Source organism: Schistocerca americana, chromosome 9 (assembly GCF_021461395.2).
Source record: "Schistocerca americana isolate TAMUIC-IGC-003095 chromosome 9, iqSchAmer2.1, whole genome shotgun sequence".
NCBI classification, from domain to species: Eukaryota; Metazoa; Arthropoda; class Insecta; order Orthoptera; family Acrididae; genus Schistocerca; species Schistocerca americana.
In genome coordinates, this window is record NC_060127.1 from 43,524,164 (window position 1) to 43,542,050 (window position 17,887).

The 17,887-nt window shown below is 45.3% G+C and overlaps 1 protein-coding gene across 1 annotated transcript in view; it reads left to right on the top strand.

Annotated features, from left to right (window-relative positions):
• LOC124550924 (peroxidase-like) overlaps positions 1 to 17,887 on the top strand; it is a 194,669-nt gene that overhangs the window by 18,183 nt on the left and 158,599 nt on the right. Inside the window, exon 2 of the mRNA XM_047125720.1 lies at positions 6,172 to 6,305. Within this exon, the coding sequence (XP_046981676.1) occupies positions 6,173 to 6,305 (133 nt within the window). The 5' untranslated portion in view covers position 6,172. The remainder of the gene's footprint in view (positions 1 to 6,171; positions 6,306 to 17,887) is intronic.

Consider the following 17,887-nt stretch of genomic DNA (forward strand, 5'->3'; position numbering starts at 1 on the left):
GTCACGAGCGCACAAACGATTCCATCCCACAGAACTGTCATAAAACAGCAAACGCAATTACTTGAAATGAAAGTCGACAAGTAAAGTCTGACCAGACCTACTATATTTTTACCTTCACCATTTGCAGATTATATCAGCACTTCTTGAGATCGTGCAAAAGCTTTCTACGCATAGGTCAGTATAACTGCAATCTACGTATCCTTTTGTCATAAGCTAACTGTAAAATTCTGTATCCATATCTCCTCTTTCTCGGTGCCAGAAAACTGACAACACAGTTGAATATTAGCTGCCTCACACATGCAACAGACGATTCTTCCTTTGTTGGATCATGAGATAAACATACACTCTTACCAACGCCAAACGCCACTGAATGCCACTCAACATAGCAGCTGACTCTGGTTCTACACCATGCAAGTGTGTCTCAAATGGTACGGTCTCAGTAATAATCGACCAGTATCTGCACGATGAATATTCCTTCGAGAAGGGACATATTACTAATGGTGTTCCGCAGCGTTCAGTATTGGCGCTGCTTCTGTTCTTGTTGTATGTAAATCATCTTCCATCTTGTAGTAACAAAGCAGAAATAGTGCTCTTTTCTGATGATTCAAGCACCATAATAAACAAGAATAGAGAAATAAGTAGAAGCCAAATTCGGGGAAGATCGGTTCAGGATCTAGAGATGGAACAAGTGATGTAATACTGACAATACAACTTATCCTAGAAGAAGGTAGGTTGAAGAAAAGCAAACATACGTTTATAGGATATGTATATTTATAAAAATCTTTGGCATTGTTAACTCAAGTAAAGTCTTGCAATATTGAAGCTAGTAGGGGTAAAATACAGGGAGTGTACTGTTACTTACAACTTTATAAAAACAAGACTGGATTTATAAGAGTCGTAGGACATGAAAGGGTAGAAGTCGTTTAGTTAGGAGTGAGACAGGGGTTAGCCTACCCCTGATGTTACTCGATCTGTACAGTAAACAAATAGCAAAGAAAATCAAAGACAAGGGTAAAATGCGAATTAAAATTCAGGGAGAAGAAATGAAAACTTTGAGATTTGCCAATGGCTACGTAATTCTATCAGAGATAGCAGAACACTTGGAAGAGCAACTGAACGGAATGGATAGTGTCTTGAAAAGAGATCTTAAGATGCACATCAGCAATACTAAAACAAAGGTAATGGAATGCAGTCGAATTAAAGCTGGCTAAGCTGAGGAAATTTAATTAAGAAATGATATGCTAAAAGTTGTCGATGAATTTTGCCATGTAAGCAGTTAAGTAACTGACGGTGACCAAAGGAGAGCGGATATAAAATGGGTAGTGGCAATAGCAAGGAAAGCATTTCTAAAATATCGGAATTTATTAAATGCTAATATAAATTTGAATGCTAGGAAGTATTTTCTGGAGATATTTATCTGGAGTATAATCTTGTATGGAAGTGAAACGTGGACGATAGAAATTTTTTATATGCGACTCCATTGAAGAACGCTGGAGATCTACACTGGTGTCCAAAATTAAAGCAACAAACCGTTATTTCCCCGTCCTGTGTCTAATTCAAGACATAATCATATAGACTGTCAACCAGATGTCCGTACTGTGGTGTCACCGCCAGACTCCACACTTGCTAGGTGGTACCCTTTAAATCGGCCGCTGTCCGGTAGTATACGTCGGACCCGCGTGTCGCCACTGTGACTGATTGCAGACCGAGCGCTGCCACACGGCAGGTCTAGAGAGACTTCCTAGCACTCGCCCCAGTTGTACAACCGACTCTGCTAGCGATGGTTCACTGACAAATTACGCTCTCATTTGCCGAGACGATAGTTAGCATAGCCTTCAGCTACGTCATTTGCTACGACCTAGCAAGGCGCCATTATCAATTGCTATTTATCTTGTGATGCATGTACCGTCAGACCGATGTTTACCAATTATGGATTAAAGTTGAGTATTCCAGAAGCTACAACGCATGCCTTTCGGCTACCTCCTAGTGGCTTGGCTGTCTTGCCAAGTCACAACACGTACGATCTTGTTCTGAACGGAAGATGGCATTCTGCTTAATTGACAAGCATGCCAACGATGACATAAGGGTATCTGTGAAACGAGGTAGTGTTTGCCGCATAGTCCCACATCCACAATCGCTGTGTACCCAGTCACAAACGGTGCAGTATGACGCAGAGAAGATGCCTACCAGATTCTCTGTGGTGGAGAGCCATAGAGATAACGGAAGCAGGACAGTCGCAAAGTGATACGGCCCGATAGCTTAGTGTGAATCGTTCTGTTGTTTCTCGGATGTGGCGACAGTTTATACGGACCAAAACTGTATCCCGAAGACCAGGACGTGGCCGACCACGTGTGATATCAGAAGAGAGGACCATCATTTGGCTGTAAGAATACGACAGTACCGCCTTAGTACTCCTTGGCAACCGGCATGTGAGTTCGCAGCATCCACTGGACGTGTTGTTTAGAGGCAAACGATGTACAGAAGGCTTCGGAGAGTGGCCTCTATTGTCGGAGACCTGTTGTATGTCTACCTTTGACGCGTCTTCACAGAAGAGAATGTCTACAGAGGAGCGGTCGAACAGTGGACAAATGTTGTTTCCGCAGACGAGTGCCGATTTAGTTTGGAGAGTGATTCTCGATGGATTCGCAACTGGAGGGAACGCGGAACACGATTTCGGGACCCAAACACTGTGGAAAAACACCGACAGCAAGGAGGATCCCTGACGGTGTACATAGGGATCGTGTTTATCACTCGACACTTCATGACATTGTATGGGTTAATTGGCAAGGTGTAACTGCTGTCAGATATCGTGATGAGATCTTGGGACCTCATTTGCGGTTGTTGCGAGGTGCTGTGGGCCCAGACTTCGTATTGATAGACGATAATACTCTACCTCACAGAGCACAGGTAGTTGATGTTTTCTTGGACACAGAAGATATTGAACGCATGGCGTGGCCTGCTCGCTCTCCCAATCTGAATCCGATAGAGCATGTCTGGGCTGCACTAGGGAGATGGCTTGCATCACGTCAGCATCCACCAACCACTCTCCAAGACCTGCGAGCAACTCTGCAGGAAGAATGTGCGCTATTGCCTCAACACGAGACTGATAATTATTCACAGCATGCTCCGTCGTTGTCAGGCCCATATTGCTACCAAAGGGGATCACACTCCATAGCAAGCACATTAGTCAGCTATCGGAATGTGCGTGCAAATCCGTTAAGTTGGAAGAAACGATTAAGATTTTTGTCTATGGTTACACATGTTTAAGTTGTTTACATTCTGAATTTTTTGCAGTGTTTCTACTTTAATATCACTCGCTTTAATTTAGGATGCGAGCGTAGTAACAGATGAGGAGGTACCGAAGCGAACGGGGGAAAAAGAAATTCGTGGCATAACATGACTAGAAGAAGGGATGAGATGATAGCTCATACCCTGAGGCATTAAGGTCTGTCAGTTTGGTACTAGAAGGCAGTGTGTGTGTATGTGTATGTGTGTGTGTGTGGGGGGGGGGGAGGTGTATGTCCTTTTCAATCTATCCCAGGTATGTTCGATAGGGTTCATGTCTGAAGGAAGTCATTCACAAGATGTGCACGATGGGGGTGCGAATTGTCGTCCATGAAGCCGAATGTCTCTCCATTATGCTGTCGATGTGGTTGCACTGTCGGTCGGAGGATGGCATTCACGTATCGTACAGCCGTTATGGCGCCTTCCATGACCACGAGCGGCATACGTCGGCCCCACATAATGCCACCCCAAAACAGCAGGGAACCTCCACCTTGCTGCACTCGTTGGAAAGTGTGTCTAAGGCGTTTAGCCTCACCGGGTTGCCTCCAAACACGTCTCCGACGACTGACTGGTTCAAGGCATATGCGACACTCATCGGTGAAGAGCACATGATGCCAATCCTGACCGGTCCATTCGGCATGTTGTTGGGCCCATCTGTACCGCGCTGCATGGTGTAGTGGTTGCAAAGATGGACCTCGCCATGGACGTTGGGAGTGAAGCTGCACATCATGCAGCCTACTGCGAGTCGTAACACGACGTCCTGTGGCTGCACGAAAAGCATTATTCGACATGGTGGTGCTGCTGTCAGGGTTCCCCCGAGCCATAATCCGTAGGCAGTGGTCATCCACTGCAGTAGTAGCCCTTGTGCGGCCTGAGCGAGGCATATCATCGACAGTTCCTGTCTCCCTGTATCTCCTCTATGTCCAAACAACATTACTTTCGTTCAGTCCGAGACGCACGGACATTTCACTTGTTGAGAGCCCATCCTAGCACAAAATAACAATGCGGACGCGATCGAACCGCGGTATTGACCGTCTAGGCATGGTTGAACTATAGACAACGCGAGCCGTGTGCCTCCTTCCTGATGAAATGACTGGAACTGATCGGCTCTCGGACCCCCTCCGACTAATAGGCGCTGCTCATGCATGGTTGTTTACATCTTTGGGCAGGTTTAGTGATACCTCTGAACAGTCAAAGTGACTGTGTCTGTGATACAATATCCACAGTCAACATCTATCTTCAGGAGTTTTGGGAACTGGGGTGATGCGAAACTTTTTTTGATGTGATTAGTTTGCATACTTCCAATTCATTAACACCATGTGGACTACTTTTATCAGACACATACACACAGAATGTATCCATAGCAGAAAAAACTGCTGTAAGGATGGTGTCTGGAATAGAGAACATAGCATAGTAGCAACAGCCTCCCTATAAGTTTAATCTCTTACGGAGTTTACTGTGAAGGATGATTGAAAATTTGGAAATAATAGTAGACCCCAATATTCACTACCTAACTTAACTCTGGAGCAGAAAGAAGCAAAATATCCAACCATAAAACTATGTAAGCACCTCCCAATCTGAATTGAAAGTGCTGGCAGACAACGAAGAAAATTTTAAAAATAAACGAATTATATCGTTCTATAACTTCTTCTGCTTGATAGATGAATTTCTTAATGAAATGCGAGTGTTTGGGAGTGGGGTGGTAGGTTTATTATGTTTATGGAGTATTCCGTCGGTACTTACAGGACCATACAAATATTAAAAACTGAAATACAGAGTATTAATGTCCCATGATAACATTTATTTATAGTTCGTTGTGACGTGGCTTTTGGCTTTTTAGGCCAACCTCAGATAACGAGACTAGACAGATAGTTCACAGAAGACCAGCGACAGTTTTTAGATACAAAAAGATAGTTTTTGCAAAGATATGTGACCTTTTACAACTACAGAGGGTGTAAAAGGTATAAATGTTGATATTTCTATTGGCGACTGAGGATGGAGTACTGAACAACGTTAAATCAGTATTTACCTCGTTTGCAGACAAATAATTGTGGCTATTAGCAGCAGTACACATTTAGGTTGGTTGATACCTCCAAGTACAAGTGGCAAGAGCAAGTCAATGATTATTTTCCCCTGGCCAGCAAGTGAGGTGTTGAAGTGTGGATGTGTGAATGCAAGACAGGTAGTCTATACCGACGGGTATAGTCCACTTTGTGCCCAGTTACGACCAAGCAGAAAACATTAGGTAGTAAATTATGTGACGTGTTTGTGGGATGACTGTTCGTAACAGAAAAAAACCAACATACTGATATGTGTACATATTAAGGTAACACATATAAACATATTTGCACTTTTACCTGTTACGCCCTGTATATCTATGCTTGAGTTTTTCATTGTGTGAGGATGGTGTAAAAAACCAACAGCTGGTTCACAACAAAGTATAAAACAAATATTATTGCGAACATCAGTACTCAGTATTTCAGTTTTTAAATTACACTTATTAAACTGTGTAGCAGATTAGAATTAAAGTAAGAATCAAGTTATTTAAAGGGCCAGCATGTACGTCTTTTCTCATAGAAAATGTATATTACCTGTAAAACCAATTATTTGTTCCACACCATAGAAAGTTGTGGCATGTTTAACAAGGCATGCAACTAACTAACTAACTAACCAGCCAGCGAACTCACAAAGCTTCTAACTTGCCACTAGCCTAGTAACTGACCAACTAACTAACCTACTAACTAATGGCCTAACTAACCTATTAACTGGCTAAATACTTATCAACTAGCCAAGCTACTAACTAATCTACTAGTTAGCTTATTAACTAACCTAACACCTGACTTCTCCAATAATGACTCACAGTGTGCTGTATTTGTGTTCCTACAGCATGCTGATAGTGCGTCTGATGCTGTTGCCACTGTGCATGCTTCCGGCTGCCGTCGTGGGGGACGGGTGTGGGCCCAATGTGGTGCCACTCTCCGTATTTGAGGGCAAACCCTGCCAGCTGCGCCTCACCAGGAGTGAGTAGACCTACCACCTGCCATAGTAGTGTTAGGAAAAAAGGACTCATCTGCTATTGTTCATGGCGAGACCCGGATGATTTGTCTAGTAACCTAACAGAATGCATTTCATTGGGCACATTTGGTCATAGTACTTGGCTTGTGTAAAAGTGGCATCTTAAGTATACCTTAAGGGAAAGAGTAGAAAAATGGAGTTATTGGCAGCATTCGATTGACTACTATTAGTAGTTTCTATTGAAAGGCTTACATTATCGAGCCGTTTCAATTGATATGTTGAAAAGAACTACTTATCAGGTCAATGAATCATTTGTAGTACAAATAGTAATGGGCGTCTACAGTCACAGCACAGATTATGACAGCCGATGTGATGACAAAAATGAGGTTCAATAATGTGGTAAAGTGGTTTGCATTATTAGTTTAAGTTATAATTATAGGAAAAAATAATGCATTGTGATGGAAATATAATTACAGAAGCATTACAAGCGCGCGCGCGCACACACACACACACGCACACACACACACACACACACACACACACACGCACACACATATACATATACATACAGAGGTTAGGTGTGTGTGTTTGTGTGTGTGTGTGTGTGTGTGCGTGTGTGTGAATATGTTTATATACACACTTGGAGCGTATAATTAAAGTGAAGGTACTTACAGAGGTTCAGACTACAAGTTGTAATTATCTTATGGCAGCCACTCTTACTGTACAACATTTTGTTGATATATCCGGTGGTCATATTGTAGAAATTGTGAAGTGGCAGTTAATAATAAAGTCAAATTTACAGCTTGTGAGACTTTTCTGCCCACATCTGGCTCCTAATTCATTACATAAGGAAACATTTCTATACATCTTCCTTGCATTCACAATGCCAGATTGGCTAAACTGGAACTAATTTCCTTCCAATGTAAATTGGTTCCGCATTAGTGCATTAGAATATTAAAGTTTCACTGCCATACGATAATTACAACAGCACACACTGTTGGATACTGACACACCCTGATATATATATGGTGGGAAGAAACTGTGTCACGAAACTTTAACCCTGGATAGCTGATGCCAGTAGGAAACAAAATTACCAATGTTGTGTAGGTCAACAACGCGCCACTTTGAAACTATGGAAACTTGGCGCCACGAGCGCCGATTGGCCGTGAGATTGCCCTGCTGCCGTTCGTTGGTTGTCGGGCACCGCTAACGAGAGGGCATGCTGAAAAATAATGCAACATAAATTTTTATGCGAAAACTGTTAAAGCTTTTTAAATAAAACTTTATTAACATTTTACATCTTTATTCTTTATGTCTGTATATTTATTTCTCAAGACAGTCGCCATGGTGATGAACACACTTCTCCGAACGAGAGCACTTTATTAATACGGTCACTGTAAAATGTTTCACTTTATCGATGGAGCCACACGACACCTCTGTTTGCTCTGTTTAATCACTATCAAAGTGAAGTCCACGAAAGTATTCTTTAAGTTTTGGAAACAGATGAAAATCCGGTGGGGCCATGTCGGGACTGTAAGGAGGATGATCGATGACAATGAATCCAAGGCGTCGGATTGTTGCAGATGGCGGAGCGTCCATGTTTAGTGTTGCACTGCCGTGCTGAAGGAGAGGGTGCTCCATGTGTGGACGAGGTCTGCGAAATCGAAACTCGATTACAGCACACTGTTTCTAAAGCGCTGTAGTTGCGTTACACAGCACCATGTTACTTGCTGTAATTCTAGCGATACAGTGCTGCAAATATACAGGGTGTTACAAAAAGGTATGGCCAAACTTTCAGGAAATATTCCACACACACAAATAAAGAAAAGGTGTTATGTGGACATGTGTCCGGAAACGCTTAATTTCCAAGTTAGACCTCATTTTAGTTTCTCAGTATGTACTGTACTTCCTCGATTCACCGCCAGTTGGCCCAATTGAAGGAAGGTAGTGTTGACTTCGGTGCTTGTGTTGACATGCGACTCATTGCTCTACAGTACTAGCATCAAGCACATCAGTACGTAGCATCAACAGGTTAGTGTTCATCACGAGCGTGGTTTTGCAGTCAGTGCAATGTTTACAGATGCGGAGTTGGCAGATGCCCATTTGATGTATGGATTTGCACGGGACAATAGCCGTGGCGCGGTACGTTTGTATCGAGACAGATTTCCAGAACGAAGGTGTCCCGACTGGAAGATGTTCGAAGCAGTTGATCGGCGTCTCAGGGAGCACGGAACATTCCAGCCTATGACTCGCGGCTGGGGAAGACCTAGAACGACGAGGACACCTGCAATGGACGAGGCAATTCTTCGTGCAGTTGACGATAATCCTAATGTCAGCGTCAGAGAAGTTGCTGCTGTACAAGGTAACGTTGACCACGTCACTGTATGGAGAGTGCTACGGGAGAACCAGTTGTTTCCGTACCATGTACAGCGTGTGCAGGCACTGTCAGCAGCTATTGGCCTTCACGGGTACACTTCTGCGAATGGTTCATCCAACAATGTGTCAATCCTCATTTCAGTGCAAATGTTCTCTTTACGGATGAGGCTTCATTCCAACGTGATCCAATTGTAAATTTTCACAATCAACATGTGTGGGCTGACGAGAATCCGCACGCAATTGTGCAATCACGTCATGAACACAGATTTTCTGTGAACGTTTGGGCAGGCATTGTTGGTGATGTCTTGATTGGGCCCCATGTCCTTCCACCTACGCTCATACGGAATACTCTACCTGTGCTGCTAGAACATGTGCCTTTACAAGTACGACTCAACATGTGGTTCATGCACGATGGAGCTCCTGCACATTTCAGTCGAAGTGTTCGTAATCTTCTCAGCAACAGATTCAATGACCGATGGATTGGTAGAGGCGGACCAATTCCATGGCCTCCACGCTCTCCTGGCCACAACCCTCTTGACTTTCATTTATGGGGGCATTTGAAAGCTCTTGTCTACGCAACCCCGGTACCAAATGTAGAGACTCTTCGTGCTCGTATTGTGGACGGCTGTGATACAATACGCCATTCTCCAGGGCTGCATCAGCACATCAGGGATTCCATGCGACGAAGGGTGGATGCGTGTATCCTCGCTAACGGAGGACATTTTGAACATTTCCTGTAACAAAGTGTTTGAAGTCACGCTGGTACGTTCTGTGGCTGTGTGTTTCCATTCCGAGATTAATGTGATTTGAAGAGAAGTAATAAAATGAGCTCTAACATGGAAAGTAATCGTTTCCGGACACATGTCCACATAGCATATTTTCTTTCTTTGTGTGTGAGGAATGTTTCCTGAAAGTTTGGCCGTACCTTTTTGTAACACCCTGTATAGATACGAAGTAAAAGATGTAGTATATAAATAACGTTGTTTTATTTTAAAAACTTTAAGAGTTTTCGCATACAAAAATTAAGAAGCAATATTTTTTCTTGCATGCCCTCGTATATGGTGTGTGGTTATAATTAAACTTCCCTATTTAACACTTGATAACACGTAAACGGATTAGCATACGAGTACTAAACTTGGTAGCATTAATTTCCAGAGAATGGGGTGCATAATTTTCATGCATCACAGCGCCACCGTCCACTTCCAATCATGGCCACCGAGTGCCGTGATTAGTCATCACTATTCATAGCCTCACACACGTGACCAGCCGCAGTGCGCTTGTTGACATGTCAACATGAGCTTGGACAAAAGGAGCAGGGCATTATTGGCGAAGCACTATAATAATAAAAAAAACAGTAATGCTGCAATTGCACTTCCCGAATATCGCCTGCTGTGCGGAGCATGGTGAAGGAGTTCGAATCAACTGGAGAACTGGGTGTCTCTGAGGGAAGAGGTCGACGACCGGGTGCGCCACAGGTGGTTGATGAAATCACTGTTGCTGTGGCAGACAACCTTGCGCGCAATTCACGATCGTCAGGTAGTGCGCGTGCTGTGTCACAACAGCTGAACACCCGGGGTCCACTGTATGGAAGATGCTTTGCAATGTTCTCAAATGCTATCTGTACAAGATCCGTATTGTACAGCAGCTTGCACCACAGGACGCACGACGACGTGTTGGTTTCGCTCTCCACTTTCTCGCAAGGATTGAAGTTGACGAGGTCTGGACCTGGACCATCCTGTGGACAGACGAAGCTTATTTTCCTCTGACGGGTGAGAGGAACACACAGAATTGGCGAGTGTGGGGATCTTCATCTCCAGTCACTGCACATGAAGTTCCTCTGTATGGTGAACAAGTCACCGTGCAGTGTGGCTTCACAGCTACGTTCATCATTGGCTGACACTTGTTGATGGTCCAGCATCAAAATCTGCAGCAATTTGCAGAAGGGTTGCACTTCTATCATGTTGAAGGATTCTTTTCAGTCATCATTGGTCCAATTCTAGCAGGATCTTCTTCGGCTGCAGCGATGTCAGAGCTTTGACATTTTACCAGATTCCTGATATTCACAGAACACTCGTGAAATGGTCATATGGGAAAATCCTCATTTCATCGCTACCTGGGAGATGCTGTGTCCCATCGCTTGTGCACCAACTATAACATCACATTCCAATTCACTTAAATCTTGATAACCTGCCATTGTAGCAGCAGTAACTGATCTAACAACTTCAGCAGACACTTGTTGTCTTATATAGGCATTGCTGACAGCAGCACCGTATTCTGCCTGTTTACATACACTATGTGATCAAAAGTATCTGGACACTCCCCAAAACATACGTTTTTCATATTAGGTGCATTGTGATGCCACCTACTGCCAGGCACTCCATATCAGTGACCTCAGTAGTCATTAGACACAGTGAGAGAGGAGAATGGGGCACTCCACGGAACTCACGGGCTTCAAATGTGGTCAGGTGATTGGGTGTCATTTGCATCATAGGTCTTTATGTGATATTTCCACACTCCTTAACATCCTTAGGACCACTGTGTCCAATGTGATAGTGAAGTGGAAACGTGAAGGGACACGTACTGCACGAAAGCGTACAGGCCGACTTTTTCAACAAGTTCGCGTTCAAGGACCATGGGCGTGCAGTGTGACTGGCCAGCGTTACTGCGATATACTTCGCCAGCATCTCATACCATACCTACTGGAGAGAGACGCACTGAACTCAACAGTTTGCATGCAAGATGGGGCCACACTGCACATCGCTCGTGAAGTTCATCTGCTTCTCCGAAACACATTTGGAAACTATCGAATTATCAGCCGATCGTTTCCAAATGCTTGTTCAGAACGATCACCTGATCTCACTCCCTGTGATTTCTGGTTGTGGGGCTATCTGAAGGACAGGGTTTACCAGGGCAACATTCGCGCATCTGCTGATCTGAAGCGCAGCATATCAAGACAGGTAGCCAGTATACCTACGGAGATGTTTCGTTCTGCTAGGTGCAGAATGCAATCCTGCCCTTTCATACTCATCTGGACACTGATGGGACAATATTGAGCAACTATTGTAACAGTAATGGTAACGGCATGTAATGGTATGACGTACCGTAGCAGCACATTAAAAGTGTTTCAGTTGAATTGATTCCGCATTATTTCACTTCCCCATGTCCTCGACATGAATGCTACCAAGTTTGGTGCTCATGCTGTAATTAGTTCCCGTGTTATAACGTGTTAAAAAGGGAACGTTTCATTATAGCCACTCAGTATAAGAGTATAAATCGTTGTGGTTGAATACATGTTGCTAAACAATTATATGTGGTGTAAATACCTTCTTATCAGGTAGTCATAGCGACTTTCACCACAGAGTTCTTGCATGCCAGCGCAGCAAAGGAGGTCATACGCCACGTGTCAGTTTCTGAACCTGAAGTGGGAAAGTGTGACGGACACGTTCATACGCTTTGTTGACGTATCTTGAAAAAATGCACACAAACTGTTTGCGTGTGTTTCGATATGACTGTCCGGTTTCTATACTGATTTTCAACTGTATGACAGAAGACGGGAGTCCGGGACTGATCACTTTTACTGACAGAAGGTTTTCTTGTAAACTTGCTGGCTGGTGTTGATGAATGAGTGGGAAGCAGGTGTACTAATGTACTCGTGTCACACCATAGGGCAGCCACTCCTGGCATCCAGGGCGATGTTGGTTAGTATGTGATCCGTGGTTGTCATTCATTTTAGCACAGTGATGCACAATCTCGATCACCTCTAGTATCTTTCTCTTGAAGGCAAGTGGTTGCCTGGCTGTCATATTGTGACGTACAGTACTAACGTCTTTCCTCACATTGTCTCTGTGTGCCAAAGAGTTAACTAAGTGTGTAACCGATTTATAAAGTTACGTTTATAGGGTCCTTAAAAATAGCATATTGCCGACAATATAGCCCAGCAATATTGCCTAGCAACATTACCTTCGACACGTACTGCAGCTACGTGTTCAGTAATATTATGAACCAGTGATCCCCAGCAATGTTGGCAGCGAAACATTTCTGGGCCAGAAATGTTTACACCGGCCACACTATGGCGGCGAAATGGACGAAAGCGAGCTATACACTGATGGGCCAAAATATTATGACCACCTGATCCACAGCGTGTTCTTCCACTTTTCAAAACCAGTACAACAGAGATTCTGCTTGGCATGGATTCTCCAAGTCCTTGACATGATTCCAGAAGTATGTAGCACCAGTTGTCTTCGCACAGGTCAAGCAATTCCTGCAAATTACGGGATGGTGATTTACGGGCCCGCAGCTGGCGCCCGATATGTGTTCCAGTGGGTACAGATCGGACACATTTTCTGGCCGAGACATCAGTGTGAGTTCACTACAATGCTTCTCAAACCACTGTAGCACGATTCTGACCTAGTAACACGGACAGTTATTCTGCTGGAAGATGTCGCCGCCGTAGGGTGAGACTTCATGCATGAAACGATCCTGGTGGTCCGCAATAATGTTCATGTGCACTCATGCTCATAAATTACGGATAATGCTGATACATGGTGAAACAACGCTGAGGTGGGCGGTTTCCGGGTTCAAATCACCTCAGGGTATGACCATGCAGTGCATTTAACGTGCGGCTGTCGCACGGTGGTGTTGGCAGCAGTCCACATAGGCAGAGGTTTGCTGATGCAGGTCAGAGTACGGTGCAGCGAGTAAGTGTGCAGACGTTTCCAGACGTGCTAATGGTGACGGTGTGTTGAAAATGGCTCAAATAACACATATTCATGACGTTATGAGGGGCAGAATACTAGGACGACTGGAGGCTGGTCAAAAACAGCTGGTCCTACCTCGGGCCCTCCGTGTGCCACAAAGTGTGATCTCAAGATTATGGCAACGATTCCAGCAGACAGGAAACGTGTCCAGGCACTACAGTACGGGACGTCCACAGTGTACAATACCACAAGAAGACCGATATCTCACCGTCAGTGCCCGCAGTCGGCCACGGAGTATTCCACTGACCCCTGGTCACAGGAGAGCCCGTAAAGCCTGATGTCAAGAACACAGTACATGGTCATTGGAACAATGGTCCCAGGTTATGTTCACGGACGAGTGTCTGAACAGTGATTCTCGCCGGGTTTTCATCTGGCGTGAATCAGGAAACAGATACCAACCCCTTAATGTCTTTGAAATGGACCTCTACGAAGGTCGTGGATTGATGGTGTGGGGTGGGATTATGATTGGTGCACGTACACCCCAGCATGTCTTTGACAGAGGATCTGTAACAGGTCAGGTGTATCGGGACGTCATTTTGCACCAGTATGTCCGCCTTTTCAGGGGTGCAGTGGGTCCCACCTTCCTCCCGATGGATAATAACGCACGGCCCCACCGAGATGCCATCGCGGAGGAGTACTTTTAAACAGGCGAATGGAGTGGCCTGCCTGTTCTACAGACCTAAACCCCATCGATCACGTCTGGGACGCTCTCAGTCGACGTATCGCTGCACGTCTTCAAACCGCTACGACACTTCGAGAGCTCCGACAGGCACTGGTGCAAGAATGGGGAGCTGCTCGACCACCTGATCTAGAGTATGCCAACCCGTTATGCGGCCTGTGTACGTGTGCATGGTGATCATATCCCATATTGATGTCGGGGTACATGCGCAGGAAACAGTGGCGTTTTGTAGCACATGTATTTCGGGACGGTTTTCTCAACTCATCACCAATACCGTGGACTTACAGATCTGCGTCGTGTGTGTTCCCTATGTGCCTATGCCATTAGCGCCAGTTTTGTGTAGTGCCACGTTGTGTGGCACCACATTCTGCAATTATCCTTAATTTGTGAGCGTGAGTGTAGTTCACTGTTGCCATAATGCCTTCGATTACCACCACGGATCCCATGGAAGCCCAGCTCAGTGTACCCCATAAGCTAATTCTGCCCTCGCCGACCTGCGTCTGTGTCGTAGTGCATATTTCGTACAGCTATTCGCTTAGATGACGCCGTGTGGCGACCAAGCCATCGCCCTGGTGCAACAAGAAATGTGATTCACTCGACAGGCGACACGTTCCTATTCACCCACGGTGTAAACTCAGTGATATTGTGCTCTCTGCAGTTATAACTTACGATGTCGTTGGGTCAACACGGGAACGCGTAAGGGTCGCGTGATGTGGAGCTCCATTTTCAATAATGGCCTTTGAACGGTGTCCCCAAAGACGCTTGTGCCTGAACCGGCATTGTCGTCAGATCTGCCTATCCTGGATTACACATTGGGCGATCCTCCGACCTCTGCGTGTTGTGATGACACGTGGCCGTCCAATACCATACGGCCTACTCGTTATTTCACCGTCCTTCAAGCACTTTCCATTGGAGCTCACGACAGCAGTACGCTAACAGGCGACCAGCTTCGCCGCTTCAGAGATTCACGTTTCCAGCCGCAGCGCCACAAAAACGTGTCCTTTGTCAAACCCGCTTATATCAGCAGATTTCCGCATTTGTCCTCGACGATGAGTGTTCATCGGAGGTGAGGGTATCATCTGGAGTGCCTCAGGGAAGTTTGGTAGGTCCGCTGTTGTTTTCTATCTACATAAATGATCATTGGGATAGGGTGGATAGCAATGTGCGGCTGTTTGCTGATGATGCTGTGGTGTACGGGAAGGTGTCGTCGTCGAGTGACTGTAGGAGGATACAAGATGACTTGGACAGGATTTGTGATTTGGTGTAAAGAATGGCAGCTAACTCTAAATATACACTACTGGCCATTAAAATTGCTATACCACAAAGATGACGTGCAACAGACGCGAAATTTAACCGACAGGAAGAAGATGCTGTGATATGCAAATGATTAGCTTTCCAGAGCATTCACACAAGGTTGTCGCCGGTGACACCTGCAATGTGCTGACATGAGGAAAGTTTCCAACTGATTTCTCATACACAAACAGCAGTTGACCGGCATTGCCTGGTGAAACGTTGTTGTGATGTCTCGTGTAAGGAGGAGAAATGCGTACCATCACGTTTCCGACATTCATAAATGTCGGATTGTAGCCTATCGCGATTGCGGTTTACCGTATCGCGACATTACTCCTTGCGTTGGTTAGCAGAATATGGAATCGGTGGGTTCAGGAGGGTAATACGGAACGCCGTGCTGGATGCCAACTGCCTCTTATAACTAGCAGTCGAGATGACAGGCATCTTATCCGCATGGCTGTAACGGATCGTGCAGCCACGTCTCGATCCCTGAGTCAACAGATGGGGACGTTTGCAAGACGACAACCATCTGCACGAACAGTTCGACGACGTTTGCAGCAGCATGGACTATCAACTCGGAGACCATGGCTGCGGTTACCCTTGACGTTGCATCACAGACAAGAGCGCCTGCGATGGTGTACTCAACGACGAACCTGGGTGCAGGAATGGCAAAACGTCATTTTTTCGGATGAATCCAAGTTCTGTTCACAGCATCATGATGGTTGCATCCGTGTTTGGCGACATCGCGGTGAACACACAATGGAAGCGTGTATTCGTCAGCGCCATACTGGCGTATCACCCGGCGTGATGGTATGGGGTGCCATTGGTTACACGTCTCGGTCACCTCTTCTTCGCATTGACGGCACTTTGAACAGCGGACGTTACATTTCAGATGTGTTACGACCCGTGGCTCTACCCTTCATTCGATCCCTGCGAAACCCTACATTTCATTAGGATAATGCACGACCGCATGTTGCAGGTCCTGTACGGGCCTTTCTGGATACAGAAAATGTTCGACTGCTGCCCTGGCCCGCACATTCTCCATATCTGTCACCAACTGAAAACGTCTGGTCAATGGTAGCCGAGCAACTGGCTCGTCACAATACGCCGGTCACTACTGTTGATGAACTGTGGTATCGTGTTGAAGCTGCATGGGCAGCTGTACCTGTTCACGCCATCCAAACTCTGTTTGACTCAATGCCCAGGCGTATCAAGGCCGTTATTACGGCCAGAGTTTTTTGTTCTGGGTACTGATTTCTCAGGATCTATGCACCCAAATAGCGTGAAAATGCGATCACATGTCAGTTCTAGTATAATATATTTGTTCAATGAATACCCGTTTATCTTCTGCATTTCTTCTTGGTGTAGCAATTTTAATGGCCAGTAGTGTAGATAAATGTAAATTAATGGAGATGAATAGGAAAAAGAATCCCGTAATGTTTGAATACTCCATTAGTAGTGTGGCGATAGACACAGTCACATCGATTAAATATTTGGGCGTAACATTGCAGAGCGATGTGAAGTGGGACAAGCATGGCAGTTGTGGGGAAAGCGGATAGCCGTCTTCGGTTCATTGGTAGAATTTTGGGAAGATGTGGTTCATCTGTAAAGGAGACCGCTTATGAAAGACTAATACGACCTATTCTTGAGTACTGCTCGAGCGTTTGGGATCCCTATCAGGTCGGATTGAAGGAGGGCATAGAAGCAATTCAGAGGTGGGCTGCTAGATTTGTTACAGGTAGGTTTGATCATCACGCGAGTGTTACGGGAATGCTTCAGGAACTCGGGTGGGAGTCTCTGGAGGAAAGGAGGCGTTCTTTTGGTGAATCGCTACTGAGGAAATTTAGAGAACCAGCATTTGAGGCTGACTGCAGTACAGTTTTACTGCCACCAACTTATATTTCGCGGAGAGACCACAAAGAGAAGATAGACATTAGGTCTCGTACAGAGGCATATAGGCAGTCATTTTTCCCTCGATCTGTTTGGGAGTGGAAAAGGGAGAGAAGAGCTAGTTGTGGTACGAGGTACCCTCAGCCACGCACCGTATGGTGGATTGGGGAGTATGTATGTAGATGTAGATGGAGATTTGCAGCCCGTATCTTCGCTATAATTACGGCCCATTCGCCTCTCTTTCGTTTACATTCTTTCCTTACTGCGTCACGTGCCCTCAGCAACCCCTGTTAGCTTTGAGCCTCGCGCTGGGCAGTGGTGAATGGTTTGGTTCATCAGAATATAACGGCTCTTCTAATTTGCATCGCACAAGGAGAAACGTTGGCTAGAAAAGGAGAGATCAGGCATTGTGGTTGCGTTCTTTTTCAAGTAAGCGGACTGTTTCCAAAGCTGTGAACCAATGCTGGACACGCGCTGAACAGTGGTCATAATGTTTTGGTTCATCAGAATAAAACGGCTCTTCTACATTTGCATCCCACAAGGAGAAACTTTAGCTAGAAAATGAGAAATCGGGCTTTGTTCAAATGGTTCAAAC